This window comes from Schistocerca americana, chromosome 3 (genome assembly GCF_021461395.2).
Source record: "Schistocerca americana isolate TAMUIC-IGC-003095 chromosome 3, iqSchAmer2.1, whole genome shotgun sequence".
NCBI classification, from domain to species: domain Eukaryota; kingdom Metazoa; phylum Arthropoda; class Insecta; order Orthoptera; family Acrididae; genus Schistocerca; species Schistocerca americana.
Window position 1 is genome coordinate 524,417,607 of NC_060121.1, and position 15,249 is coordinate 524,432,855.

The 15,249-nt window shown below is 37.9% G+C and overlaps 1 protein-coding gene across 3 annotated transcripts in view; it reads right to left on the minus strand.

The window, feature by feature from the left end:
• Positions 1 to 6,630: 6,630 nt before the first annotated feature.
• LOC124605430 (zinc finger protein 569-like) overlaps positions 6,631 to 15,249 on the minus strand; it is a 138,335-nt gene continuing 129,716 nt past the window's right edge. For all 3 annotated transcript variants that reach the window (XM_047137092.1, XM_047137093.1, XM_047137091.1), the window contains one exon: positions 6,631 to 7,742. In XM_047137092.1, the coding sequence (XP_046993048.1) occupies positions 7,347 to 7,742 (396 nt within the window). In that variant the 3' untranslated portion in view covers positions 6,631 to 7,346. The remainder of the gene's footprint in view (positions 7,743 to 15,249) is intronic.

Consider the following 15,249-nt stretch of genomic DNA (forward strand, 5'->3'; position numbering starts at 1 on the left):
ATTCTAAATTCAGGTACGCCTAGTAGCAGCAATGGTGAAGTAATCACAAATTCGAACCCATGCACTTGGCCTAATATGTCACCATCCTCCATGATAAATGAAATTGTACAGAAAGGCCCTACTAAAATTGTAAATTTTGAGTATCCCTTAAATCAGAATAGAAAAAAAATTAATTTATCTTTACATAAGAACACTGCCAAATGGAGAAAAAAAAAGGGACCGTAAATGACTTGTGTATTCGAAATCTAATGACAAAGTTTTTTTGTAAACTTTTTTGTTCTCCTTCAAATACTCTGTCAAGTGATGGACTTTGTGACTGGGTTCATTTGGGAAATCGGCTTCAAGAGCTTGAACAACCATTTAAGCACATAAACTGAATACAGTTGGAACAAAAAAGTGGTATTGATCAAATTGACATTTAACTACTGGGAAACGAGAAGGAACATTGGTTTCAGGTTCTAAGAATAATTATACTCGCCATCAGGTACCAAGAGAACATAATATAGCCTTAAGGGGAACCGGCAACAAGCTCTATCAACAAAATAATGGTAATTTTCTTGGTTTGATCAAAATGATGTAAGAATTTGACCCTGTTTTGCAGTAACATTAAGGCAGGCAAAAACTCTACAAATTCATGACCATTACCTTGGGAAAAACATCCAAAATGAAATCATCAATTTGTATGTCAACAAACTAAAAAACATCATTGTTAATTTTGTAAAGAAAGCAAATATTTTTCTGTCATACGTAACTGTACTCCGGATAGAAGCTACAATGAACAAATGATGTTGATTGTTAGATTAGTATATTTATCAGAAGACGCAGTGACTGTAGAAGAACATTTCCTCAACTTTTTACATCACTTCAACAATGGGCAAAAGTTTGACTGAAATCCTTTTGTCAAAACAGGATAAACTAGGTCTTAATATTCATGATTGTAGAGGCAAAAGTTACGATAATGGTCCAAAATGAAAGGTTATCAAAGTGATGTTCAACCCAGAATCCTAAAGTGCAATCTAAGATCATTTTATACGCCATGTGCCAGCCACAGTCTTAATCTTGTGTTATCAGGTGCGGCAAAACCTACAGCAAAAGCACTCACATTTTTTGGTGTAATTCAAAGAATATACATTGTTTTCAGTGCATCCACTCAGAGAAGAGAAATCTTACTGAACAGGTTACCATCTTTAACAGTGAAGAAGCTTTCATACACTCGATGGGAAAGTAGGGTGGAGAGTGTCGCAGCTAAAATGCATCAGACAAGAGAAGTCACAGATTCCCTTCTTGAGGTCAGTAACAGCACTGCTGAATTGAAAACAAAGAGTGAAGTATACTTGCTTGCTGTGGTGGTGGTGGTGGTTAGTGTTTAACGTCCCGTCGACAACGAGGTCATTAGAGACGGAGCGCAAGCTCGGGTTAGGGAAGGATCGGGAAGGAAATCGGCCGTGCCCTTTCAAAGGAACCATCCCGGCATTTGCCTGAAACGATTTAGGGAAATCACGGAAAACCTAAATCTGGATGGCCGGAGACGGGATTGAACCGTCGTCCTCCCGAATGCGAGTCCAGTGTGCTAACCACTGCGCCACCTCGCTCGGTGCTTGCTGTGAATGAATTAGAAAGCTTCAAGTTTACTGTAGGCATTGTCATTTGGTATGACTTTCTCTTTGCCTTTACCGTAGCAAGTAAGGCACTTCAGGCAGAAAACAGGGATCTGAAAGTAGCAACTAACAATATTATGAAAAGGAAAGTTGCTACTCATCGTACAGCAGAGATGCTGAGTTGCAGATAGGCACAACAAAAAGACTTGTGTCTATCTGCAACTTAGCATCTCCGCTATATGGTGAGTAGCAACTTTCCTTTTCATAATACTGTAACATTCCAGCCTGGATTTTCCATTGTTTGAAAGTAACAACTAAATCCCTTGAAAGTCTGGTGAAATTTATCAAGAATTTTCATGAAGAAGGTTTTCTTAATGCGCAGATAACAGCAAAAGAGCTAGCTGAAAGTTTACAAATTGAACCAAAATTTGGAGAAAATAGAATTGGCAAGAAGGTGAAGCAATTTGATTATGAAGGTGATGACATGGTTTGCAAAGCTCAACCTTCAAAGGAGAAATAAAAAATCGATTTTTTTCTACCCTGTCATTGACACAGTGTTAAAAAGTTCGAAAGAATGGTTTGGTCAACTGGCTAAGTATTCTGAAATATTCAGCTTTTTGTTTTCTCTGAAAAGTTTAAAATACATACAAGATGAAGAACTAAAAATGCTATGTAAAAACCTTAAGAAAGAGCCAACTGTAAACATAAAGGGTGAATGTTAAAAAGACATTCTTGCATCTGGCCTTTTGCAGAAATTAAAGTATTCAGAGAAATGGTGCCCAAGGTTGTGAAAACACTTATATTAACCCTGCAGCGGGTGCGTGGCGGCATACAGTGCCACCAATTTTGTTTTCGTTGAATAATTACATCAGTGAGCCGAGCACACAACAGTGGTGCTAGATATGCTTCGATTGTTTACTCACGCGCCAAACCACATTACTGCGCCGTCATTATACCCACCATAATAGCTGTGTTTTACCTGTGAAGCGGACGACTGCACCGAGACAGCACTGCGTACCGTACGCGCCCGGTAATGTAAGTACATGCAGCTGTACCACTGTTGGATGTTTTGATGATTAGAAGCTTTCTTTTACAACTCTGTGGGTGAATGATGATTTAGTTATTAACATTGCTTTGGTATTAGAATTATTTTATTGTCTCCCAGGTCCGCACAAAGGAAAGGACTAGCACCGGAAGAAATTGAGTGTCTTCTTCTGCAATCATCTGACAAAGAAGATTACGCAGATTTCTCTGACAGCGATGAGGAAGCAGAAATAATTGAAACTGCAGATCATTCCAGCGAATCTGAGCAGTCATGCGTTGATGGGAATGAAGTGAAAGGAATGCCACATGATTACTGCCATTTTTATATTCGTAAGGACCAAGAAACTTTGTGGATAAATAATCCGTTAGCACTATCAGGGAAACCAAAATGTAAGAATATAATCAAAGTCCTACATGGCCCGAAATGCAATGGTAGATAAGCTAAAACTGAAAGTTTTCTCAAATTGTTTGATCCTGGGATAATTGATTACGTCGTTGCAAACACAAACAAGTACATAAATAACAAGAGATCATCTGTGAATTACTCGAGGGCTAGAGATTGCAAAACTACTTCTGCTTCTGAAACAACAGCTCTTTTAGGAGCACTGTTGCTCATTGCTGTATAAAAAGGAGCACGCACAAATGTATTAGAACTGTGGGCATCAAATGGAACAGGAATGATTATTCTAAGGGCAACATTTAGCTACAAGCGCCTTCTGTTCTTGCTCTGGTCACTCAGGTTTGACGATACTTCTACAAGAAAAGAACGACTAGCAACTGATAAACTTGCTGCCATCCGCAATCTCCACTCAGCATTTCTGAACAACTGTATAAATAATTACAGTCTAGGGGAGTTCACAACCATACACGAAATGTTTGTCACATTTCGCGGACGATGTGGTTTTGTTCAGTACATGCCCAATAAACCCGCTAAGTATGGATTGAAGTTGTATGCATTGTGCGATAGCAAGACCTTCTATACTTTTAATTTTGAAGTATACTGCAGCAGACAGAAACCTGGACCATATGTTGCATCTAACCAGCCAATGGATATTGTGAAGAGATTGGTTGAGCCAATCAAGGGAACTCACAGGAATGTAACTATGGACAACTACTACAGTAGTTACCCTGTAGCCCTGCATCTTTTAGAAAATGGGCTAACGTTCATTGGAACATTTAAAAAGAACAAGAAGGAAATTCCTCCAGAATTTTTGCCCAACAGATCGCTAGAAATTGGAAATTGTCTTTTGGATTTCAAGATGACTTCTGTCTTGTTTCGTGCTAAACAAAAAGGAACAAGTCTGTGCTTTTCCTGTCATCAACGCATGAAACTGCTGAAATCGACACCACTACAGGCAAGTCTGTTGTAAATTTGGACTACAATGCAACAAAAGGTGGAGTCGATACTGTGGATTATATGTGTACATCCTACTCTACACAAAAGACCACAAGAAGATGGCCCTTAGCATTGTTTTTTCGTTATGTGGATACTGCTGGGATAAATTCCCAGGTCTTGTTTTTTGCAAACAATCCACAGAAAAGATTCAGAAGAAGAACCTACCTAACAAACCTGGCCTTGGCTCCGATGGACTGCCATTTGAAAGAAAGGGCTCAGCTCTCTACTCTACCACGAAATATTCAAGGATTTTTGTCACCTCAGTAATCAATTCCCACCAATTACGATGAGACTGTAAGAAGGTGTGGGAGGTGCCATATTTGTGGTGGTAAATAAATAATAAAACTACTGTCACTTGCAATAGCTGCAAAAGATTCGTTTGCAAGCAACAATGCCACAATGTTGTCACATGTAATGATTGCAGAGCTTCTCCAGAGGAAGAAAATGTGTGATTCTTGATATGTATTTACTGACTGCCTTATTATTACTACAAAGTTTTTATACATATTACACATTTTTGTAAAACTTGCTTTAACAATGGTAAACAATCGAATCATATCTGTGGTTATAATTTATTTAGAATTTGTTATTAAAGTAGCGCTTAGGAAATATCCTGGAAACGTATGTCAGATATTCCGTAACAATTTTAATTTTCCCATGCACCTTGGATATATGTGTACAGATCATATTAAAAGTTGCTGTTAAGAATGATGTTATAAACAATAAATAATTAATTCCACCAAAAAAATAAGAAAACTGCTTTTTTACGTATTTAAATGTAGGCGGCACTGAGTGCCGCACGCGCCCGCTGACGCAACAGTCTTAAGCGTGCCTGCTGCAGGGTTAATATGGAAATACTTGTCTCACTGGAAACTCATTTTCTAACATTTATATCCTTACAGAATTTTGCTAAAAGTGCCAGTGACTCTTGCCTCTGTTGAAAGGAGCTGTTCACATTTAAAGCTTATCAAGAACTATTTCAGAAGCAGCATCTCGCAAGGAAATCTGTCTTCTTTTACCATGCTGTCAGTGGAACATGACATGGTTTCAAAATTGAATTTTGAAGATATTATGGATGAATTCGCTTTTCAAAAAGCAAGGAAAAGGTTAATTGCGTAAAGTGTTTAAAGCAGAAAACCCTTAGTAGGTATAACCTACAACTCATTTAATTTCTTGTAAATAAAGAGCACAGTCAAGTGATGGAAACATTTAAGTATATACCCTGAATAACACTTGTGAACCTTACTTGAATTTGAATTTCATTAAATTGGAAGGATTCCCATAGCTAAGTTGGTTTTTATTATTAACGTTTTAGTAATTACCATACCTATTAAGATTCCATCTCCAAATAATTATTTTCCTATCACAACAGTAGTTTTGCTGCAGTAACAGTATTTTGATATAGTGGTATTATGTCGATGACAAAACTTGGGATACTTTTGAACATGACAAAGGTGTATAACCTGTGTTGGAGGACGGGCAGAAAGGAGGGGAATGCGGGAGAGCCCTGTTCAGAAGTTTAGCACATGGTCCCTTGCCAGCTAAGGTGGGCCCTGGTTCACTATTTTACCTACTGTTGTACTGTGTTTACCCATGTGAGAGAGAGTGAGAAAACTGCTTAAAATCCACACTCAGGCTAACTACTGCACCAAACCAAGGGGTATGACATCTAGTATCAATCCAAATCTGTATAACATGTGTGTGTCTTGAAAGCCACCGCACAAAATGTTTTGATTTAGGGGAAGGTTGTTTCAACATTACCAGCATAGTGAAGAAAGCAACTGTCATTCTTTTCTGAATGGTAAGGATTTTTGAATTGTTATAGGTGCACCCTCAATCTTCACACAAACACCTGCTTTTGAGTTTTGTGATTTGGTCACATCATTGTATTATGCCAGGTTTTGGTGCCTACAATAATGCTAGTCACACAGCAACTAAACCACTTTAGAATTCTTTCTGCCCCTAGCACTTCTTTGCATTACAAAACATCATGTGATTCACCTCAAACCTCACACAGACTGTTTAGAAAAACAGGTACACTGACAACAGCCACGCACACTTTTCTTTAAGGTACCATCTCTTGTTGCCAACAGATTGATACACCAAGAACCTCATATTCAACAACTTCCATACAAGCATTGTTCTTGTACAATTACTGGTATTTATCTTTATAATAATTATTAGGCACATTTTTACAGTAGCCATAAATGTGAGCTGTTTACATTTCTGTTGTTATCCTGACTCATTTGCACCATATATATTATTAAGTGACTGTTGCAGCTTAATACACAAAACAGTAACTTGTTTACTTACCAGAAAACAGACACAAAAGTTTCATATGAGCATTACAGACTGTGTTAAGTCTTACACTAACATGTCAATGTAAGTGACAAAGAGTGTGAAGAATTACTGTTTATCAACATGTAACTTCAGATGCTTGGATTTGGAATAAATAAATGATCACAACAAATTTGTAAAAGATAAAGTGCTCATACATATTTCTTCACATCAATGTTGCTGTCATATTTTTTTTTTTATGTTAGATGTTGGTAATGCACAATGATACATTTGTTAAATAAATGCCATAAGAAATGTCTCCAATCTTTCTTTAATTATCTCCAAACGTTGACAACTGATTCTTTATAAGACACAATACACAGGATTAAATTATTGCAAAGGTATATTAATACCAGTAAAATTTTAAACCAGAGTTACTAGGAATTCCAGAAAAGACAAAAATGAACACTTACAAAAGAATCTGAGACTTTTACAATTATGTCCATTGAGTGCTGATTTCAGTAAAAGAAGACTTAATATAACTCCTCAACTAATGGCATTTTAAAGACATGTTCATCCAGACAAATTTTCTGTATGTGCCCAGCGGTACCCTTCAAACATGCCTAATAAAAGATCAGCAATTTATGACTTGACATATAATTTCTGTCAGTGTTGCAGATCAAGGTCCTTCACACACACAAGTATTTACATGTGATAACAAATAGTTAAGTCATCACAAGTCAATACTGTGTACTTATTTCAATAAATTTTTATAAGAAAGAAAATGATAGTAGATTGAAGTTGCACAGCCTGAGTTTTACCTACTATACAATCACAGTTTTATATTTTCCTTTGATTTGCACCAATACTGCAGAATTTACATTCTTTCTTCCCTAATGTGTTTTCCGTTTTACAGAGCTTTTATCTTTAGTGCTGTATGAAACATAAATATATTACTAAATTTCATTCAAATCATCACTCCAGCTAAAACAAAAGGTCAAGTTTAAAATATCACTCAAGTACCCATCCTGCTAAGAAGCAAGTGATGCACTATTACTTTTTGCATTCTCTTCACTGTCACCATTCATTGCAACAGGTAAAAGACCATTCTTGTGATCGTTTACATGTAAAACAAATCCTTCTCGATTTACAGTTTTGAAGGGGCAGTGAATGCAGGAAAACACACCACTCTGTCCAGGATGTTTTGAGCTTAAATGATTTTTATATGAACTACTCTGTATTGCTGTGTATGGGCAATGTGGACATCGATATGGTCTCTGGCCAGTATGACGCATTATGTGACGACGCAAAGAGTTGTGGTCACCTGTCCGATATGCACACATAGGGCAGGCATGAGGTTTCTCACCAGTATGCTGACGGAGGTGCATCTGCAGCATAGCTCTGCGAGCTGAAGCATGACCGCAAACCTAAAAAAGAAAAGACTGACTGAGGAATACGATCTGCGAACAACAGCTGTGAAGTGTAATTCAGTATAACTGACTTTTCCACCCATGTTATTTTTATGGCTTGAACTAGCCAAAAGAGCAATGATAGCACAATAAGTTATTGAACACCAAACTTCTGACCAGCTTGCTTAATTTCAGTAAATTAGAATTATTCAATCTACTAGTTTGTGGTGTGTTCTTTACCTCATATGCTGGATAACTTTTTACAAGGTGGTTTACAAAAGTAACTGTTTTTCAAAAAGATGCAATAACTTTGGTGCATAGTAAAGTGCAGAGTTGTAATGTGGCAAATTCATAATTATTTATTTATTTATTTTTTAGTTTTGTTCTGAAAGTCTTTAGTCAAGACAGCTACCATGCCAAGAACCACAACCTACCTAGCAGGTGTTTCTACATACAACTGCAATACTGTATCAACTTGATGGGTGATTACATAAAATAATAACAAAATAATAAATCTGAATTAATTTCTAATAACAAAATAAGTAAAAAATAAAGTAATATAAATTTTCTTACAAAATGGAACCTGTAGATCTAAATATTACTAATAATTAGTGTCCTACTCAAATGTCACCAAATAAATAAAATCTAATTATGTACAAATATCAGACTCTATGAATACATGACAGGATGATGATTCCAACACAATTCATCCAGTACTGAACTCACACAGTGTTATGTACTATAGTGACATTCTATTGTTTATTGTTAATACAGTGTAAAGGTCAAATTTGTGGGAGATGCCTGGTTTTTGTTAATGTACGCCTCAGTTCACATGAAATGCCCTCAGTTGTTGTGAAGCTTGTGAAAATGCCAAATGCTCGAATTTTAATCTGAAGTAGCAAGATGCCTAAACATCTTATATACGGCTAAAACTGCAAGAAACTTTATTCTTATACCATGGAATGTAGTGCAATTTAATCGGGGATGCTACGGGTATTGGATTAGGAAATGAGACACTTAAAGTAGTAAATGAGTTTTGCTATTTGGGGAGCAAAATAACTGATAATGGTTGAAGTAGAGAGGATACAAAATGTAGGCTGGCAATGGCAAGAAGAGAAATTTGTTAACATCGAGTATAGATTTAAATGTCAGGAAGTCGTTTCTGAAAGTATTTGTAAGGAGTGTAGCCATGTATGAAAGTGAAACATGGACGAAAAATAGTTTGGACAAGAAGAGAATAGAAGCTTTCGAAATGTGGTGCTACAGATGAATGCTGAAGATTAGATGGGTAGATCACATAACTGATGAGGAGGTATTGAATAGAATTGGAGAGAAGAGAAATTTGTGGCACAACTTGACTAGAAGAAGGAATTGGTTGGTAGGACATGTTCTGAGGCAGCAAGGGATCACCAATTTAGTATTGGAGAACAGCGTGGAGGGTAAAAATCATAGAGGGAGACCAAGAGATGAACACACTAAGCAGATTCAGAAGGATGTAGGCTGCAGTATGTACTGGGAGATGAAGCAGCTTGCATAGGATAGAGTAGCATGGAGAGCTGCATCAAACCAGTCTCAGGACTGAAGACCACAACAACAACAACTTGACTTTTTCCACACTCCTGTAGGGAATCTACAGAACACGACAAATGATAGCCTGAATGGATGAATGCTAGCTACATGGAATGACAGGCACAAACAGGGAAAATAAAAGAAAGCTTCACTTTAAGGACATTTCCACAACACTTGGACAGTTCTTAGTCGGAAAAGTATTTAATGAGTTGGAAAAAATCAGTAAATTGTTTTCAGAAATCCCTGTTTTGAAACTTTCTGCCAGAATGGGACTTGAACCTGGAAACTTACCTTGCTGCAAAAAGGCAAAGTTTCGAGTCAAAGCCCTGACATGGAGGTACTGGCAGAAGTAAGGCAGTGAGGGCAGGTTGTGAGTTGTGCCAGCGTAGATCAGTAGCAGGAGTATTTTCTGCTAAACTCAAAGGTTTAGGTTTTGAGTTCCAGTCTGGCACACACTTTTCTTTGACCACGCAGTTCCAATAAACCATTTGTCAGAAGCAGAGACAGAAAAACGGTATATTATAAAGGAAGAAAACAACCATAAATGACTGCTCTCAGGCAACATCTGAACACATTTTAAAGGAAGAATTTACATGCAGATACCTTACGCACAAGGTGTTTAGCTCTTCTTTAAATTATTTCTATAATAGTTTGGATTCAAATTCCACAACTATATCAAGCTAATAGCAGTATTAGGAAAGATGACTTAACACAAGATGGCACAGAAGAGGATGGGAGAACCCCTGTTTAATTATGAAAGTCCACTACAGTCAAGATACCAAACTACATATCTAGAACTACATTCATATAATGAAGTGTAAACAAAGTTGAATCTCTTCCTAGTATTGAACACAGAAAAAAATACAGATAAAATCATACGATGGTAATCCCAAAAGTAAAGTCTCCTATTTTTTTACAAGTACATAGACCTGTTTATTTCTACAATGGTTTACATCAGTTTACAGCATGAACATTCAACTATTTTTTGACATAATCACCATTTCTGTCAATGCATTTTTGTAGACGCTGTGGCAGTTTTTGTATGTCCAAGTCATACCAGCTCGCCGCCATGCTGTTCAGAAAGTTATGAACCTCTTCTTTCACTTTGTCGTCGAAGGTGAATCTCTGGGACCACAATTAACACTGACAGGTCCTGTGAGACTCTGAAAAAACTCAAATGGGCAATTCAGAACCAGAGAAAAGGAATGCTGAACAAGGGCGTACACATTCTCCATGACAATGCTCACCCACACATCGCTCGGCAAACTGTTTCTCTCCTGCAACAGTTTCAGTGGAACATAATCACCTACCCACCCTATAGTCCTGACCTGGCACCCAGCGACTATCACCTGTTCCCTAGGTTAAAAGACCATTTGGCCGGGAAGCGATTCAGCTCCGACAACGAGGTGAAAGAAGAGGTTCATAACTTTCTGAACAGCTTGGCAGTAAGCTGGTATGCCATGGGCATACAAAAACTGCCACAGCATCTACAAAAATGCATCGACAGAAAAGGTGCTTATGTCAAAAAATAGCTAAATGTTCAAGGTGTAAACTGATGTAAACCACTGTAGAAATAAACAGTTCTATGTACTTATAAAAAAAAAGTAGGAGACCTTACTTTTGGGATTCCCTCGTATGAACAAAATTCGCTTTTCTGAGAAGGTTAGTGAGAATGAAGAGATATAATGAAACAGTTAGAACCAAATTCAACGGTCTCTTTCTAAATATAACAAAATGCATTACACATACTGACAAAGGCAAGACCTGCACCAATAAAGGTTTCAGTTTCAATAGAGAGATTGCGAAAACTATTCAATCAGTAAGATATAGTTATTTGTCTGGCAACAAAAGTGTTTCTAGCAAAGCACTGGTAACTCATGCTAGTTTTATTGGTCCCTTTGATCCATGATCCACCTCTCCATAATAAACATGTGAAAATAATACAGTAATAACAGAAAACGTTTGAGGTGTGTGTAGCAAGAATTTTTAATTACTAATATATTTAAATCTTTCTGTTCAACGATATCCAATAAAGTACTTCAGAGTGGAATACCATTTTTATAATGACAGGTTTTTAACAGTATTAAGTGTGAACTGAGTGAAATAGAAAAATCAATTAAACACACAAGTTTTGATGGAGGGGTTCCAACAATATTATGAAATGGATAGACAGCTACTAACATAAAGATGACATGTCGCGTTGTAAACAGGCAAAACAATAAGACTGTTACACACAACGATTTTGACCAATTCCTTCTCTGGAAAGGAAAACACACACACCTTCACATAAAGCAAGTACAACTGTGTTGTGGCCAGTCCTGGGTGAGCACTTTGCTGTACCGAAGCCCCACAACACAGTTACTGTTTACAGCCATTGCGTGCGTGAATATGAAAATGTCTGATGTAGAATATACGAGTGTAGAATTGAGAGATAACTCCACATACTCAACAGAGAAAAGGCTACTGCATGTGATGAGTTTCTGTTAGATAATATATCAAATGCATGGAAAAAGCAGAACCCGTTTGATGACAGTCCATTGTAGGTTACATCGAGTCTAAGAAGAATATCAAGAAGTTTCACACGACAGATGTCTGCAATCATCAACCATGAGAGGTTAAGCTTTTCCACTAACAAAAACTAAACAAACACACACACAATGAAACTCTGCAAGGAAACAAACTTCTCCAACCTAATAGTCGAGGGTGGATTCCAACAAATTCAAAAATTTTAAATGCTTAGCACACTTGTGTTGTTAGCTAAAATAAATGGCACGTCCTCCTTTAAACTCTCTACAGCCTTCTCGACACACTGCACTTCATTAAAATATGCTATATGTACATCATAGACACCACAAAGATCTGAATCCTCATGATGGAGTAAAAAGCCATGGATCAGAGGAATTTTCCCTCCTTTGGAGAGAGATTGAATCTCTGTGACCAAATGGACGAATGGTATGGCGGAATGGTTGGTTTCACTGGGTAGAGCTTATAGACAGTAAATTCAGGCCACAAATTAACCTAGCAGGGCATAACTTTCCTTTCAGCTAAAAGACAATGTCTTACAGAGACTGGGCATCATTTTCTATAGCGTGTCACCAGTACATCACTGAATGTCATTTCAGATTTCTTGTTATTAAGAATACTGATGTGCTCTGACATTCAACTGCTGCTATTTCCTCACCTTCATTTTGTAGCAAGTGGAAGAAGTGTTCTGGGTCACATTCTGTGCTGAATACTCTTGACGAATTGCTTGGAGAATAGATGAGAAAATTCATCCCTATTTTATGCTTCACGTGCTCCAATGTCTTAAGGATCACATACAGTTATGCAGTGTAAACTGTTAATTTGTCTGGTAGGCAGATCCTGAGGTCATGGTCACAAGAAATGACAGTGTAGCCAATAATGTCCCACTGCTTAGATCTGACTGTATACACTGTGATAAAATTGCAGTGCTTGCATAAGAAACTTAAAAAAGACACTTGAGAAAAACTACATTCAGAATGCTTTCCTTTTCAAAAGTTGTAGAATCTGAAATAACACTGGGCCTCGTAACAAGCAAAGGTGGTGATTTGTTCCAGTCTTGGCACAAGCCATTAAATTAGGAGTTTGAAACTTCCAAAATGTATCTGTTAGGCAGGATCCCAAAGGGCCACATTGTTCACTAATGTTTATTAAGCTGGCACTGCATGGATGCATAGGCAATATCACTTTGTGATGGGAACTGATAAATTTTATACTCTCTTCATACCTTAAGGAGGTGCTACCTTATGGAAAGTGATGGACCCAGACCTCAGCATAGAGACTAGTCTTCAATAACTCAGTGCCTAAGCTGACTCCCTCATGACACTTCTTGACAGATTAAAACTGTGTGCTGGACTGAGATTCAAACTTGGGACCTTGGTCTTGGGGCAAGTGCTCTACTGACTCAGCTATCGAAGCATGACTCACGACCTGTCCTCACAGTCTGACTTCTGCCAGTACCTCGTCTCCTACCTTTCAAACATCACTGCCCCACAAACCTGGCATGACTAGCACTCCTTGAAGAAAGGATATTGCAGACATATGGTTTAGCTACACTCTGGGGGAGTTTCCTGAATGAAATTTTCACTCTGCAGTGGCACACAGATTTAATTCACCAGAAAGCCTCACATCAGTGCACACTCCACTGCAGAGTGAGAATTTCATTCTGTAAAAAACCCCAGGCTGTGGCTAAGCCACATTTCCATAATATTCTTTCTTCTGGGAGTGCTAGCCTTGCAACATTCACAGGCGAGCTTCTGTGAAGTTTGGAAGGAAGGAGATGAGGTATTGGTGGACGTACAGCTGTGAGGATGGGTCATGAGTCATGCTTGGACAGCTCAGTTGGTAGAGAACTTAGCTGCGAAAGGAAAGTCTCGAGTTCAAGTCTCAGTCTGGCACATAGTTTTAATCTGCCAGGAAGTTTCATATCAGCACACACTCCACTACAGAATGAAAATTTCATTCTGACTCCCTCATAGTGGATTGCACCAATGGTTTTCAGGGAGGATGACCAAGCAGACCTATTCACTGTGGAACCACAATGAAGCCAAGACCATACAACAGTTCTACAGAACTGGAGCAGATGTGCTGCCTGCTCCCGTCACCTTACAACAAACACCCTTTTAAATGTTGAGATCATCGAGTGAAAGCTATCAGATCCCTCAAGTGTTGCAACCAGGCAAGTTTATCACTGAAATTGAGACTTGGAAACCTTGTTGATTCTTTAAAGTTTAAAACTGTATGCCTCATTCTGAATTTTGGAAGATTAAAAACACAGTGTGAATGTTTAAAAGCAGCACACAGATTTTTCAGCTGAAAATTTAAAGCCAGTGTTTTCTACCTACTTCTCCAACCTCTTAACTATTAGTGACAACTACCATGTTGATGCAGGAATACTGGAAGAAGAATAGAGAATTAGGATATAAATCTACAAATAAGGAGCACTGAAAAGAATGCTGATTGTTGTTTATACTATTTACAGCGATTTTTAAAAAGGTCCCATTTCAACTATTACCTTGAGGGGCAAATGATTTTGGACATTACCAGCTCTAACCCTAAAATAACTAGGAGGGAGGGAGGGCTATATAATAACAGTGAGAAGTCCCTTGAAGCCCTGTATCTGATTAAGGAGATTATGTCTTGAAGTAGCATTGTATACTTTTTCAAGGTAAAAGAAAATACCAATTAGGTAATATATGCACAGCCAAGTGCACATAACAGCCACCATCTACAAGATCAGAATATCTAAGGCAGAATAAGATCTTCAAAGCTGCACTGATGGAGACTAAGAAACTGTCTCAGATCCAGACAAGGTGTCCTTCGATATTTTGCACCATGGTCTGCTCCCACACAACTGGTGCAAGCAATGCTATAATGCGTACTCAAACATATACAGTCCATCCAAGGTTACAGAAGGGGAATTAAAGTGACTTTTCCCATGAGTTGGGGAAGCTGTCTTGCTTTTGAAGTTAAAAAGTGATCACAAAATGCTGCAGTGCATTTTATAATTAACTGCATTAGATATGTCGCTTGCTACAGACAATGCTGAGTCCAGTTCCCATACAGAGGAAGGAAAGTTGTACATTTTGTCATTTACAGAACTGGAATTCCAACTGCTCCTCTCAGTGATCACTCACTCACTGATGATAGAAGGCTGGATTCTGACAGGCAGTAGTGTTCATTGAAGTCTTTTGCTATGTCTCCTTTGCTGGTCTGAAGAATGTTGTTCCTCACCACAGCATAAATCGGGCACCATCTCTAAAATCCTCTTCATGGCCTCTCATATCTTTTCTGGTTTGATGGAACAATTGATTAAACTTGCAAACTGTTGCCATGATCTATACTTGCACTCTTTAATGACATATCAAAATTGTGCCTTCTTGATCCAAATAATTGTGACGTACTTAGAAATCAAACTGCATTTAAACCTTCACAG